Source organism: Coturnix japonica, chromosome 3 (assembly GCF_054131305.1).
Source record: "Coturnix japonica strain WE chromosome 3, WE-NBRP24, whole genome shotgun sequence".
In the NCBI taxonomy this organism is placed as follows: domain Eukaryota; kingdom Metazoa; phylum Chordata; class Aves; order Galliformes; family Phasianidae; genus Coturnix; species Coturnix japonica.
In genome coordinates, this window is record NC_140665.1 from 94,037,641 (window position 1) to 94,054,598 (window position 16,958).

The window sequence follows — 16,958 nt, forward strand, 5'->3', positions numbered from 1 at the left end:
CTGCATTTACATTCCTTCCACAGAACACGGATTTTATTATTCCACAAAAATCTCCAAGACAATTTCAAACTCTAGGTAGTTGTGCCTGACAAGTGTACAAGTGCTTACGCCAATTGTTTGCATTTCCTTGTGAGAAGGAGCTTCACCTCACTTCTGTTCCAGTTGGCAGAGCAATTTTTGGAAAAAACAACAAAAAACCAACAACTTTATCTGCCAAGACAATCAAATATGTATTTTCCCCTCGCACTTCTACAAGGCCTCCCACAGCCTGGCCAACTGTTTCCTGCTAAGTCTGCAGTCCCAACTAATAGGACCTCCCTTACAATACAGGACATGATGGGACTGATAAAAGTCTGGAAGTTCAAAGCAGCTGAAAAGCTTTGCAAAAGTTTGGCATAGCACTCTACTAAAGCGCCCTGAAGTTTGACAGAAAAAAACTACATGATGATTTGTAGAAAGGTTTAACATCCAAGTTTTAGAATAAAGGTCTCAAATCATACAGACAGAAGTAAAAAACGGATCGAAGGCCTGCAGTACCTTATTCCAAACCCAAAATAATCAATTAACTATCTTCATAATTTAAAACTGCTTCTTTATACTGTGGTAAATGAGATTTAGATTAGAAGATTAAAGTATGTACAATGTTACATTCGTACACTCCAGTTCTAATCCAAAAAGGCAAGTTTGAACAATTTCTTAAGATTTAAATATGCTTAAATGACTTTTAGAACCAGTGCTTCTGAGCACCTATATACATAATTTCTTATTTCATGTCAATTTTATGTATATATATATATATACCTTTATATATATAAATATATAATATTTTTGGAAGAATAATGTAGGAATAAATTAAAGTACTCAAGTTGATAATATTTGTGCCAGAGTACATCCCAAATCTGCTCTTCAACCATGCTTCAAAATCAAATTATACAATAAGTAGCTTCTTTCAAAACTCATTTTTGTTGTTTACATTAAAGGTTTTAAGAGACAAAAAATAAAAAATAAAAAATCACATGCTGTTAGCATTTCCAATAAAAAGCATTTCACACGATTAGTGAAGTTAAGATTAACCCATATTCAAGGATTTGATGACCAGTTTTCAAGAAAATGCTCAGAAGTACATGCAGGAAAAGCACAACCAGCAGAAGGGAAATAGCTCTGATTCAGAAACAAATGTGATAAGGAAATTAGTATGTGAAACACTGTTTGCAAACCAATAAACATGCAATTAAGAGAGATGCAATCAAGTACTTACACTTATACCACTTCATTACTTTTTAAAATCTATAATAATCCAGTTAAATCACCACTGAAGCCACCTACACTGTTGGTATTTTTTAAGCTCTTCATATTTATTTCCACTGTAAATATATTTCCATTCAATGAAGAAACACAGAGGACGTATATTATTAACCCTGATTTGTTAAGAGTAAGCTGAAGTAAGTTCATTCACATATAAATTTAATAATGGCTTATAAATGTTCTGAAACTAAATTAGTTATATTTTATTTGCATATCTATCATCCCGCCATCTTCTCATGAGGCAGTTTTACATAGTCTTATAGTTCCCCAAAAAGCTCAATACTCAACCTAAGTGTAATTTAATTTGCTTGCAAATCCCTTTTGAATTGCTTCATGACACGTAAGCACATGCAGTTTATTAGGAAGTAATAAGCAAAGAAGGCAAGCCAGGCAAGAAGCTTTGCTCACTTTCAAAGTCAAGGAAAAAATTTGGCCCCTGATCAAGCTCTGTGCAAGTGAGAACTTTTAAAAGATTTCCCATTTGGTTCCTGAAAAATAGAAAAGGAAGAGAAAAGGAGTTCTGAGTGAGCAAATGGTTTTAGAGACAAGGACTTGGATAGACTGGTTGTGCTGGAAAATATACACTGCAAACAATCGGATCTTAAGATTTTTTTCCTTAGTTCGCTGTTAAGTCAGGGAAAAGATTCTCTCATAATCTTGTAATTGTTTGAACTTACTTTCAAAATCCAGGAAAAAATGTGGATAGTTTTCAATTTCCCTGGTAAGGACCTTAAGAAGATTACCCATCCCAGCAAACCTAGCAAATGCAACAAAATCATAAACAGTTACACACGTGAAGTTAGAATACTACCACTAAGGTTTGAAACATCATTCATTAAACATTATGACACGTTCTGGACCACAAGAAATATTTTGATGGTCAGTTTTGTGCAGAGTAAAACCTTGGACTGATACAGAAATAATTCTGTCTATCAAACTGGAATTGAAACATCAGTACAACATTATTAAGTACGGATATTTATGAGCTTATTTACTTAGAAGAAACTAAGTGAAAACTGTATTTATATTTGTAAAGCCTCTAAATTGCTTGACTCAGATGACCAAATACCATTCCAGAGCCAAAAATATCATAGCTGCTAAGTTAGATCCTTAGCATAAACTTGCAATATATCATTAAAATTACTCAATTTGAAACAATATTACAAGAAAAATGTATTAGAAAACTAAAACATCTTTTTTTTTTTTTTAACTTTTAATTTTAGAAGTTGAAACTGCAGGTTTTTTAAAATTTGCTACTCCTATCTTTTATCACAGTGAAAATATTTGAAAATATTTATTTAACAAGAAGGAGAAGTGACCAATTCTCAAAAACCAGGTCTCTCTGGAAGTAAAAACAGAAGTAGAACTGAAGAAAAAGATGTTTTTTGTTTGTTTGTTTATACCAGCCCTTAAAACAATATATTATTCTGAAAGTTTGTGAAAGTACAGATTTTTGGGAATTAAACTTTTCCTCAGAAGTAAGCAATGAAACTATGAAAATCACATGCTAAAATAAACAGTCTCCCTGGAGGCATGTATAAAATGTGATTTTAAGTTTAAAAATGAGATGAAAATCTGTTTTTTGCCTCAGTGATAAAACACTGTCAGTACTCTGAACCATCACTCTCAGGGCTCACATCTCATTCACATCTATTTCTGCAGTTTGAGAGATCAGAATATAAACAACAACAACGTTATTCTAAGTTTGAATATGGTCAAAACTCCATCAGAGGAGGCAAAGGTGTTTTTCCAATTCTCCCTCAAGTACTACAGCAGAAAAAGTATCATGACCTCTCATTTTTATATGTATATAAATGATACATCTCCTAGGAAGACAGTCTGAGGTTTGGAGATTTAAAAGCAGTCACAGTCATTCCATAATGTGTTCAGAACATACAGCTTCATGTAAACCCTTTTTTTTTTTTTGCTATAGAAATAGCTTTGCTTTGCATGAAATACCTCTTCAGACATTTCTCACCAGAACAAATCCAGTGAGCAGACTGTCAAGTCCTTCACAGTCAGCATCATCTTACATAAACAATATTGAAACATAAAGATACATTATCTGTTATTCATAAAGTTACATATATTCATAAGCAAAAAGAAAAAATGAAATGCAGTTTCACTTTCACAGGATGCACACTTTATGAACTGAGCCCATCTTCACGATCAGCTTAAAAAGGCGAAAAACATGAGAACAGGGCAAGCAATTTTATACAGCACCAAACCTTGTATACTAAGTGATTTACATCTCATCACACTTCTGTATTACATTTTATAACATCATTAAGAACAGGGAAAATAACATGCATATACTTAGTTTCGTTTACATAACCGTGAACTAAACAACTTATATTACTAAGAAATGCTACCACAATCTAAATTACTGACTCTGTTTGGATTCTTCACTTTCAACTCATTTTAAGCTGTATCTTACCTCATTGCCTTCAGTCTTCAGAGAGAATCCAACCATTTCTTCTGCTGTCGAAGTTAGCTCTGCATCCAGAGACTGGTTTAGCTGATAGCATGGTTTGAACAGCAAGAAAGCTGTTCCCTTTGCCAAAAACTGAACCTAAGCACTCTTATTTGCATTGAATAGCTTTAGGTCATGTGCCCAGTCTTTGGTTTCAGTTCCTTCACAGAGAACTATATAACATCATAGCTGTGGAGATTTCTAATGTATTTGTCCTGAACTTCTACTAAATTTTTCAGCTGTTCATTTTTTCTTATCCTTTCCTATAATCCGCATTCAGTAAATGAATTCAGCTGTTAAAAGTACTAAACAAAAACCCAGGCACAAAATTTACATCGTTTTTTCTGGGTTAAACTACATTTTCCAATGATCTTAAAGGCAGTGGCTTGGCATTACCTTCAGTATACACAAAACTGTACAATGAGCGATACTGAAGACCAACATCTAGAAGTTACGGTTCAAACATTTAATAAATATGCTTCATTTTTTTATGATTCAAAATAGCTCTTTATTGGCTTTCTAAAAGCAAAACCAAAAGCAACTCTAGTTCCAAGTAACATTTGGTTTCAACTACAATTAATCATTCAAAAGTATGTTTTTAAGTGTGTAACAGAAGACTAATCTTCATCTTCATAGAAACGTTAATAAGCATATTCCCCTGCCCCAAGACACATCATTTTATTCTTCATAGCTTGCTGCTTCCACAACTTAGATCTTTCAAACTGTCCTTCCCTGGAAATAATGTTTTTCAAACCTCAGGAACCACAAAAAAACTTTCATGATAACTTCCAATGAGATTTTAAAGTAATTAATGGCATAAATTCTGAGTGAGTCAGTATATATACTACAGTTGTGACAAAAATGCAGACATACAGCTAATGCACAGTAGCAAATTAGAAAGGCTTAATCCTGACAATTCAAAATTCCATTTCTCTAAACTGCAAAGCATTTTCCTTTTGTTACTGCAAAATCTGTGCAAATGCCGAAATAAGACTCAATGCATGCATAAAAACATTGCTGTCACAATACTCATAAACGATAGCAGCTTCTCTTTAGTGCCCATACCCCTCCAAACATAACCTTTTATCAGTGTGCTTTAAAAAAGATGATATGCAGACACAACGGTGTTTGCATTCTCAATTTTCTACCTTTGTAAATGATCAAAGCTTACCCTAATATATATATGAATTATGAACACTGAAAATACTTTTCTGAAGTACTGGTGACAGCTGAAAGCTCGTTAGTCCTTATTCAATGCTCAACATTTAATTAGTTGCACACAGATACAAGCAAAGTGTGAGAAATCTGTTGTGTTTCACATCATTATTCACTAGCATTTTATAAAGTGTTGAGCTTCAAAACTAAAATACCACAGGATGGTTTTCTATTGCATCACTTTGCTCCCAAAACTTCAGTGATTCAGTTTAGACATTTTAGAGGTATTGCTACAAATTCCTTCTCCTACAGTAAAAATCATTTTATTTTTGCATTGCGGAAAATAAAATGCAGCTCCATGGCCCACCAATCAATCCTTCAAATCTGACATGGATATTATCTACATTCTCAGATATACTGAAATCCTGTTTTGAAAATGTAATCGATGTTCACAAACTGGGTATTATCAACTCAGTTTTGTATGCCAAATGCTAGACTATTTTTTAAAGATCTTTAATATATTTGTGGATTTACTGCTTTAAGTCATTGCATAATTTTAAACTGTGGAGTCCTGCACTATTATTCATTGATAGCTACAATATTATACACGTTGTAAGTTTTAATAAAGTTGTTTCATCTGACTTTACAGGACTAATTTACATCAATACAAACTCAAAAACAGCAGTATCACGATAGCTATATGCAGACCTATGAAGTGTCTAAACACTGTATTAGTGGAAAAGACACATTCATCAGCTCAACCCTTTCCTGTTCATCAGTGCTTCTTTGCCATATATAATTTCCTAAATCTGCCCACATACATAAACATGGTCTAAAAGGCTTTTGTCACAATAAGCTGGATCAGCAAATACCTACTGCTTAAATTCATTTAAATTACCCTAACTAAATGGGGCTGGGAGGGTTCTCATGAGAAGCTCCACTGGGAGTTTCAGGAGAAACAGAGACTCCCAAGCTCAGGAGCAGCAATCAGTATTTAGGAACGATGACTTCTAATGGAATAGCTTCACTGCTATATGCATACAGCCACAGTCTGAGGGAATTGTAGTGTACTAAGCTTATTAGTATCGTTAAAGCAGTGTAACTGACCTTACCGCAGGAATAATTAACTGCGATATAAAAACCATAATAAAACATAGTACCATCTGAACTCAAGATCTCTTAGATCAAAAGCCCAATTTCAAGTTGTCATGTAGTTTGCTGAGATGCTTCTAAGGGAACAACACAGAACTGCACAACTTAGAAAATAGCTAACTGAGTTACAGAATAAAATGATAATGAAAAAAAAAAAAGAAATCCTGACTAAACATCATCAAAGTTTCTTGGTAATGAGAACATATTTGGTTGTCTGAAGAAAACTCATATCAGTCACTTTTTGTCTGGGAGAAGAAGGAAGATTTAAAAAATCGTTTCTCACATTTGCCAACTCCATTACTAACGTTTTTGATTTTGCTTCTTATCCTTTGCAATAAAGATTAAAAACACTTACTCTCCTAAAGCACTTGTGGAAGACCAGCTCCTAGAAAATGGAAACACACAGTCTGAGAGCATCCACAGACTGAGAGCATACAGAGAGACTATAGTACAAATAAGCAAAGAAATAACAGTGTCTCACCTTTCTTATTCTGGTCATGGGTATACACAGAAAAAATCCAACTAAACTCCATCCCCCAAAACTGACGCAAAAAAATGCAAAGTGGAATAAGAGAAGAATGTTGCTCAAGGTGAAAGTAAATGAAGATAAAAAGATTCTGCTTTGAACAGTTATTTTATAATAGTTCCTAGATAAATAAGGCTTTGAGCCAAGAGCTTTTACTGTCAACTAATAGGTAGCTTGCAGGACACAATTAAAAACTACGAGAAAGGTGAGGCAAGTCAGAAGAATATAATAAATGGTTTGTAATGACAAATGGATTTTTAAATAATCACAGAATGTTAGAAGAGATGGCCAAGAATACGAGTATTTATAGCCCCAAGGATTAAGAGCTTGGCTTGTGGTCTCCCTAAAATCAAAAGTGAAAAAAAAGGGTTACCTCAGATGAACCGGCAGCTTTATAAAGGGATTTTTCAACGTGCCAGCCTTGCCTCTGAATATACTTTGAAGAGAACACCCATGTGTTTTCAAAGTGTGCTATGTCAAAAAGAGCCATCATGAAAGAATGGAAACCAGGATTCCAAAAAATATGGATTCTGATTCGCAGACCAATAAAAAGAATGTAAGCCAATGAAATAACTGGAATAAAAATTACGCTTGAAATAAAAAAATTACTGTTGTACTTGATACCTTCACCTGAACGTACAAAGTACAGTAATCGTAATGCAATTCATTGAATCACTTCCACTGATGCTTAAAACACCAGAAAGGGGATCAATTTCCCCATGCTCTATAAATAGAGCCTCTACCAGTTGATAATTTAAGGTAAGCAAAGCAGGAATGGGCACCAAATAGATGCATGGAAAAGAGATGCCTTTAACAGAAGCAGAACAGGTTTAGCTAGCATTTAGAGTTACTTCCTTCAAAGCAAAACCATTTCATCCTTTTCCAGAAGGAACTGAACTTCTGTTTCACAAATATCCTAAGAGAAGTCACAGCCCCATTATCCAGTTCTTGTCAGAATTTCCTTCTTGCCTTCTCTCACAAAAAATCGTAACCAAAATACGAACTCAGATGAAAAATCAGAAACAGAAAAAACCAGACATTGTTGCTCTTTCTACCTTTTAATGTCTTCCAATTTTTCAGCCTTATAACTACACCAAACAGAATATTTCATATGGTCACACAAAATGCAGTGCAAGTGTCTGAAATAAAAACTTAGAAGCGCAGATGGTCTGGTAATCACAGAGGCTGAGGAAAAATTACTTCATTGTTATGCTGGGCAATAAATTAAACATAAAGCAGAGTAGAAAAGTACTAAACTCCAGTTTTTTTCAATGATTGATCATACAGTCAGGGCCCAGGAATAGGGGCTATGTTAAATGTACTGCAGAATGTATCTTCTCCAAAGAAACTGTAATCTGTAATTAGACAGGAGCTATAGAAATGCATGAAGTCCAGTAATTCTTCCCTTTTGCTTAATTAGCTTTGTGCCATCTTTTTATTCCTTCTGATATTATTTTATTAACTTTCATTCTTCCACATTAGACTCCCAGTTAATTAAAACTTCCAGGGAAAACTCAAGACTGTGGCATTTCTACAAAATATCCTGCCTTAAAAGTTATATTCAGTTACTAGGCAAGTATATTCGCCCTCTTAATTATGGAAATACAAAACGTAAGTCTTGTTTCATTAGGCACTTGTATTGTGTGTGATACTTTAGCACTGTGCCTAATGCTTTAAGGAGCACATCCTCTAGTAAATCCATTTCCAAGTAATATGCTTTATACGCAAAGAATGCCAAAAACATTTTTGAGCTGAAAGTTTTTCTGGTATATTAACAAATCTGTTATTTGCATATGGTGCCAAGTAAGGGAAGAGTGCTGTGAATGATGCTGAATTAAAATTCCTTCCTTTCAATTAAAAATTCCATTAGATAGTTCAAATGAAAATTGAAACAACATACTGACTGACCCTGACAGGCTTCAACATAATTAATTTAAATAACTACTAGAAGCTACTCTTAATTTAGCAATGAAATCTGCAAGGTATCTTTTTGTCGAGACAATAAAATTGATACGCAGTAGTGACTTTATTCTACTTCCCTATAAAACCTATTTTTACTTAGCTGACAAATTTTCATGATGATTAATCACAAGCTCATTCATAACAGCTTATTCCCTTCACATTACAAGATGCACATGCCTATAGAGGCGTATTATACAAAGAAAACAGAGCATTGTTCAGTGATGTGAGCAAAGTTAGACATATGGACAAAAGTGAACATTGTACAGTTGTTTTGACAACCCTACAATGCTACTCAGTGGATTTCCTGTGAAGGAGACATTTAAAACTCACAGACCAGACTACAGACGTTTGCTCATTCAATATGGCTTCACTCAAATAAAGATAACACAAACCCAGGAAGCTTTTGTTGGTGACAAGGTGCCCTCTACTGACTGAATGGAAATCTAAACCAGAGACACACCTGAGTGTTTTTAATCTGCATCACACTGCTTAGTACTGAACTATGAAAGAACAAGAAGTTTTACACAAAGCTCATGGAAAAGTTTGCTCTAGATAAAAACAAGTCATTTAATGTTTTATCTGAAATGCTTGTGATCTTTATGCTTAAGTAAGGTGCCACAATTAGTCTAGATGTAATTACTAATTGATTTTTGCACTGAACTATCAGTACTAACCTACTTCTTCAGAAGATGCACACACGGAACTGAATTTCTGTAGGGACCAGAGCTGCAGTAACACTCGATGAACTTATCCGCTGTCTTAACTTCATCTTCTAACTAAAGCCAAACTAATCAAAATAGTACTTTAATAACCAAATTTCAGAATAAGTATCATCATTAAAACCCATTATGTTGGTTTCCCATTCCCTTTTTCTTTACCTCATAATTTAGTTTAAAAACAAGCGTAAATTGACATTTGAAATCTGGTTTTCCTTTGGTACTGACTCAAAATTAGATGCATGGGATGGGAGACATAAAAATGCCCATTACCGACAATCAAAATGTAGGAAGTTAGTTATATCCAACAGTTTTTACTGTCTTTTCTGAGTTGTATTGTTTGATAGGCTATTTGTGCCTTTACAACTAGGAACTATGGAAAAAAAACCACACTAAAATTAGATTTAGAGTAAAATGTTGTAAGTTTTACTTAATAAGGACCCAAGAAATTCACTTAATTTTCAACTGTAACTAACTTTCCATTCACACCTGGATAGAATTGAGATAAAGAAATCATAGAACCAATGAATTGTAGGGGTTGGAAGGGACCTCTGAAGATGATCAAGTCCAACCCCCTGCTAAAGCAGGTCGCACAGGAAGATGTCTAGGCAAGTTTTGAATTTCCACAGAGGAAAAGAACCCACAACCTCTCTGGTTCAGTTCTTCAGAGCTCCGTCATCCTCACAGCAAAGTTCTTTCTCATGTTCTTATGGAACTTCCCATGTTCAGTTTGTGCACGCTGCCTCTTGTTGTGTCACTGCGCACTGCTGAAAGGAGCCTGGCCCCATTGACTTGACACTTGCTCTTTATTTACTGATATAAGCATTGATAAGATTTCCCCTCTCTAGGCTGAACAGTCCCAGGTCTCTCATCCTTTCCCCATACGGGAGATGCTCCAGGGCTTCATCACCTCTGTGGACTCACTCTAGAAGTTCCCTGTCTTTTCTGAACTGAGGAGCCCAGAACTGGACACAATACTCCCTATGTGGCCTCACCAGGCAGAGGAGATGGGGAAGATCACCTCCCTTCACCTGCACACCATGCTCTTTCTGCTCTGGCCACAGTAGCAAGACTGTGATTTCATTCAGCTCAGAGCCATAAAACTTAGGTTTGTGCCAGCTCCTTACTGTGAGTTCTTTGGAGGATGGGGTGAGGCAAGAAAAAAAAACCCAGTTATTCTCAATTTCATGATAGACAAAAGTTGTCATTTAAGTCAACGAAACATTGTCATTTATGTCAATGAAAATTTAAATCAATCTATAATAAATCAGTGGAACATGACAGGAAATTTAATGCTGTTTTCTTCCTTCTCCTTTGATTAGATCAGTATTTTGCTGTACGTAATTCAATTTACTTATTAAGGAAAGCAACGCAATTGAAAACTTCAGAAAAACATGAGATATGAAGTAAAAAATGCTTCTTCAAGGTCATGGCTTGCCCAGCCACCCAATCTTCCAACCACAAATGCTAAAAGTAAAAAATTTCTTAAAACACCAATTTAATCAGCTTGCTGCCAACTATATTTCACTCACTAAAGGATGAACACAAGAGAACCAAGAGTATTTAATATTTTAAATTAAATGAAATAGACAAATAAGACCTTTTCTTCTGACTTTAATATTCTGTAATAAATGACTCTCACTTTTTAATACATTTCATTTAGAACCTGAATTGATTATCACGGACTTCATAAAATGGGGAGAATAGAAGGTTCATTGAAAACATGCAACAATCAGCAGATTCTAGCCAGGAAAAAGACTACAACATATAGAATGATAACTTTCTAATACTTGTTTTAGCAGAGGCTGTAGTTAAGGTCTTTATCCACTAAGTGGCATTATCAACTCAAACACATAGATTTGACCAAAAAAAAAAAAAATCATAAAAAAAATAATCATAATACAGCTCATTTTTTCCTCCTAGAAACAAATTGATAGAAACATTTTCTTTGGGTGATTTTAGTTATGTTTGTCAGAAATTTAGGGATAATTCCAAACAGTCCAATTTATTAATGAATCAGCATTAACAGTTTATTGTTCATGCCTAGACATGTGCAAGTATTTAGCAGAACGGTCAGGTTAGATATAAAACTATCATATTAGAAAGGAATATTAAATAAACCAAAATATTGGAGTAATACAAGCACAAATTAGATTGATAAAGGTATAATACAGTATTTAAGAAGTACATGGGATTTCAATACCAATGTACGCCAATAGTTTAGTATTTCCACTTGTAAAATTTAACAACATCAGAAGTCATATCAGGTGTTTACTTCACTTTTAGATAAAACATTTACAGTTCTTATTTTCCAGTGGTTCTTATGCTTTAATAATTATTTAAGGGTTAGTTTTCAAACTGTTTCTTAATGATAGATGAGAGTAAATAAAGATATTTTTGTAAGAGTTTATTAGAGCAAAAGCATTTAGAAATATAAATACTGGGAAAATTATATCAGAACTCTCATTTTAAAATATGTTTATTCTACTGTTTGCCCTCCATACTTGTATCACTGTCAGTTTGCACATGCACATGGAACTGCTGAAAATAAAATGAAAAAATATATATCAGTATCGCTGTATAAAAGAATATAGGGAACTGAAATAAGCAACTACTTTCATCTCTCTTTGTAACTAAAAGGCATGCATTTCAAGCTTGAGAAAAGTCCTATACATGCACCCAAAATTCTGAGCATAATTAATCACTAGGAGACTTTTTTTTTTTAAAGTTAGTTTTTTCTCACTGGTCACAAAGGAATTGCATTAGGACAGTCCTTTTTCCCTACAACCGCCTACAACAAACATTTGCTGCAAGTCAGTGACTCCAAAACCAAATTGTTTACAATTAACTCAAAAAGTCGTTTAAAAAAAATTGTTTCTTTGTTCCAGTTGGAAAGAGAAACAGCCAGATGTGTGGCTTGTTGATCTTGCTCTTTTCTGACCTCTGAGTGTAGGAAGAACTGTAGCTGAGGAAGGAAGTCAGCAACTTGTGTTAATGAAGGTGAACGCTGCAAAAAAAAGATGTTTGCAATCCTTTTTTAATATCAGAAAAATCCCTTTGAAGCAGTTTTTATTAAATGAATTATGGCCTTTCTTCTTGTTGGTGGTGAAAAGCTAGAACCTTTGTTTCTGGAAAAGTCAATAGAAAGTGCAGCCTTTGTTCTGTTTGAAAAATTCTGCCCTTCTTTTCAAGATCAACACAAAGTTTCATCACTGTAAGTTAGTGAACACCTCATCACTAACACCTCTCAGCACCATGTTCTCCTGTATGGATGCAGAATTCAGGGGAAGCCATTTGAGTTTTGGATTCTGACTGAATCATACTTTGTTACAGCAGACAGAAATCCAATCTAAAGCTGCTTCAAACTGAGAAAGAGGTGGGTGCACTCAACTCTGTAAAACATACCTGGCAAAATACACAAGAATGAACTATATTTTTTACAGTACATTTCTTTACAGATCACCATGAAACACATTTATGCATTATATTTGTAAATATTCAATAATGAACGAAAATAATCTGAGCTGAAAACTATTTCTTACATAGTTCCACCTGATGCAACAGGACAACCCACAAGGATAATAAAGTATAGTCAAATCATCACACCAACATGAAACTTTATCATCTTGCTTCCAAACTTTGAATTATTTTCTAGAACATGTCTAAAAGGTATTTTAAAGTCCTGCTGCTCAGGTCCTCCTTCTATCAGGGTACCTGAAAAGTCAGCAAAAAAGTTACAATATTTGAGGTACTAAAAGCATGGTTCTTGTGAATAATTCATGCCAGAGACTGAGTTTAGATGGTTATTTTGGCACATATGAATCACTCCTGACACCTTGAATGGCTTCAAAATGCACTACAGGCATTGAAATCAATTGCCTGAATTTGATTAAATTTATGAAGGTGTTCTCCCTGTACTATTTTCATCTTTACAACTCACAACAGTTTTGGTAGAAAATGATCGTGTGTAAATTTTGTCAACTGGTTATAAGGAATTTTCCTACCATCCAAAGACCTGAAAAGTATCATCAACTTACATTTATTATGTTACTATTCAATTAAGAATCTCTTCTGTCAGTTCTTAGAACACAGGAAATTGAATTACAGTTTTTTCTCTTCCCACTCCACATTCTCTCGACCCCCAAGGTCATTTCAAAAATGTTAATAGATACACATGGATATATACACACAAAAACATTTCTGAGAGCAGTTTAACAGAATCTTATAAAGAGTTGTAAGAGATACAGCTCATATTAAAAAACCTACAAGACTCTGCACTAAGAGAAGTGGAAAATGTTATCACGCAAGACTTTCAACACAGCTCAAACAGCTTGCAGCTATGACCACAAAGAACTGCTTCTGCTGCAGTAACATTTAGAAATGCTTTTGGGCTTGTTGTTGTTATATTAATATTTCATTCTCAGAAATTTATTTTGGGGAAATGTGTTTAGACGCTTCTACAGTCTGCATTTTGTCATTATCTCTGCTGACAATCAATCTTTCAGGTCATTAAAGGAATATTAAATGGGTTAACTTTGAAAAAAGAAATTGTCTCAATGTCTGTAAACAGTTTAAAACGCTCCAAAAATTAGGACCTCAAAAATTATTCGCTTAAAAAGATATATAGATAGATAGATAGAAATATATATATATATATTTTTTCCTACCAGTGGTAGTTCCTACCAAAAGAATGATGAACTGTATTGTTAACTTTCTATAGACTGAATTTGAATAAATAAATAAATAAAAATCCATAATCTAGTAAGTCTTCCTCATTTCACCTTTCTTCTTTCTCATTATTTCTTTTTATTTTACAGTATTCTCAAGGCATTCCTACAATTTCTCCCTTTGTTCTTCCATTCCACTTTTCCTGCCTTTAAGATCTCCTTGCCCTATACTCCAGCTTATCTCAGTCCCTCTCTAGGTGGATGGATAAGCCAATGAAGAACAGCCATTTTTGAGACTCTCTCCTCACCAGCACAGCAAGATCATCCTTCACTTAAGGAGCTCAATGGGCCCTAAGTTATATTTGAAATATTATATTTGTAACATTTAACAGGTAGGACATTTGCATCATTTCAATTTTGAATTCTACAGGACTGTAACAGGACAGAAGCCTGGAAGGCCCTTTAAGGAAAAAAATAAAGGGTGAAAATGAAATGCAGCAACTTCATTAAGTTAGAATATGTTCTTTTCAAGAATCATATAATTAATTTGCAAGGTAGATATGATTAATTTCCTACAGTACAGAAGGCTTACTTCATTCAATCTCATATCCATTTCCACCATGGACCTGGGATTGTCCAACCACCCAGTGAAATGAAACTGGAATACGGTTTGTCAACTACATTGCTTCTACTTTCAACAGAAACCTCTGTGGTCCTTAAATTAATGAGTCTTTAAACCTTCGAAGCTCTTCTGCAGGTGCTTTGCTGCTTTTGAATAATCATCCACATAATTAGTGAATACCTTTAATTTGATAGACTGCCACTGATTCCCTGGGGTCACTTGGGTACTGCATACCTGCTTTGATAAAAAGCCAGTCAGACTGCTGCCAGGTTGGGCTTGTTTTAACCTACCACAAATTGAAGTCTTTGTGGTTATCTGCCCACAGCAGCCCTTTCTGAATTAATGACAGTATGCACTAGAGCACAGCCAGCTTAAAGACTCCTCTCCATACTTGAAAATTTCCTTCTCTTCAAAACCACTGGATGAATGGTAATATTTCTAGAGACCTTACTTTCTTCAATAACTTGACATATTAGTCTAAGTTTTTAAGCGCTACATACTGCAGCAGCCCAGCACAAATATCATGTTTGCTTCATATTTCCCAACAGCGTAGAACAGGCTGGCAAACAGCTGAGTGCTGGGTCAGAATTGACAGAACTGATTCCAGCAATGTGTAGCCTTTGAGTGCAGGAACCGTGACTGATACAGACTTGGCCATACATGAAGCATTACATTCAGCTTTCCGTTCTGATCTTTATAAGCAAAACTGGCATGACTTGCAATATTTGAGTACGAAGAAGAAAATTTTCTGTGATAACTGTCATGATTACATCTACTTATTAAAGCCTTTTAGTTCTACTCTATCAACCTCTACTTCCTCCTGAGTTACTGCAGTTGTTCACAACTTCTTCATCTTATTTCTCATGCACTAAACTTCTTTAAGCAGAGCATAAGCAAGAAGGATACATTAAAGCCAATAAAACAACTTGACGCCACAAATACTAGCACTAATTTCCCTGTGTCGACACCAGTACTTCCTATCGTGAGATGATTCAGAGTCTAAGCTGTCAGAAAACTAATCTGGGCACCTCCTCGGTTCAAAAACAACCCAAACCAGAAATATTCTAGGAAGAGTCCATTGCCTGTAGCACCTCCTGTGTGAGGAAAGGCTGAGAGACCTGGGACTGTTCAGTCTAGAAAAGAGAAGGCTTGAGAGCTGATCTCATAACTGTTCATAAATACCAGTAGTGCAGGAGTAAAGTTGATTAGCACAGACTCTTTTTAGCAGCATGTAATAATATAACAACGGGCAATATGCAGAAAGTGGAACACAGGAGTTCCACAGTAGAGAAAGGAAGAACTTCTTTACTATCAGAGTGATGGAGTGCTGGAACTGGATGGCTGCCCAGAAAGGTTGTGGAGTCTCCCTCTCTGAAGACATTCAAGACCTGTCTGTCTGGACAGCTACTTGTGCGACCTGCTGTAGGAAACATGCTTTAGCAAGGAGGTTGGACACGATATCTGGGGGTCTCTTCTAACCCTTGCATTGCTGTGATTCAGTGAATCCTTCTAGAAGCCTTTGAAAATCACACATTTTCAGCAGCAAATTCCCTAAAGCCAAACATCACAGATGGAGACAGGTGGTAATACTACAGAAGAGGCAGACAGAACTGAACCACCACATTTAATGGCAACCAGCCTACCAAGCAAGCACTTACTTCAACAGAAAATTAAGTCCTATATATGATTAGACCATGAAAAATTGGTCACAGGAAAATAAAAATTAATCAGAAATGTTCTCTTATTCAGTCTCAAGTAAAAGTAGACTCATTCTACCAAGACAAACACTTCATACACAGTAAGGTTTAGCTTATTGTATTCTTATAATCAGCATAAAAGAAAGGAGATACTTTACACAAACACTTTCTTATACCTTACCTGGAAATAAAGTAGTTCCAATTCACATTCGAAAATCCAAAGTGTTGATGCAAAACATTCAACGTCTGTCTGTCATGAAAAAAATTTCAAGATTAAACATTAAAAAACTCTACTTTTCCCTCTCTCTTCGGAAAAAAAAACTTTTTTATAATATGCCAGATACCATCAATTGGAAACTGAAGTTATTATTTTAAAAATGAAATATGAAAAATCCACATCTCTATAAGGTTATTCCATTAAAAAATCCTGCTGGGTTGAAATGGTCAGATATTTAACTTAATTTTTATGCCATTTAATTCTTCAGAACAAACTCAACTTAATTTGGATTTTATAACGTGCAGTTATCAAGACTGCACAGCCACGTGCTTGCTTGCACTGTTATGCATTACATTAAGAATTTAAAGAAATAATAATGAAATAATGAAAATAGCATATTTCCAGGACACTATAACAGCTAATCAGTGTACAGCTTAATGGCAGCTTACTTACTTGTGGCTATATT

General features: G+C 34.8%; 1 protein-coding gene across 20 annotated transcripts in view; it reads right to left on the bottom strand.

Moving 5' to 3' along the window:
• CYRIA (CYFIP related Rac1 interactor A) overlaps nucleotides 1-16,958 on the bottom strand; it is a 53,182-nt gene that overhangs the window by 18,393 nt on the left and 17,831 nt on the right. For 5 of the 20 annotated variants that reach the window (XR_014944256.1, XM_015859427.3, XM_085542195.1 and 2 more), the window contains exons 3-4: nucleotides 16,457-16,525; nucleotides 1,714-1,793 (exon numbers count right to left, since the gene is read on the bottom strand). Coding sequence is in view for 13 of the 20 variants with exons in the window: in XM_015859427.3 (XP_015714913.1) it covers nucleotides 1,714-1,786 (73 nt within the window). In the remaining 7 variants the exon portion in view is untranslated. Of the gene's footprint in view, nucleotides 1-1,713; nucleotides 1,794-1,982; nucleotides 2,063-3,742; nucleotides 3,968-16,456; nucleotides 16,526-16,958 lie in introns of those variants that run through there. The other 15 variants (XR_014944257.1, XM_085542201.1, XM_015859430.3 and 12 more) reach the window with 5 other exon arrangements.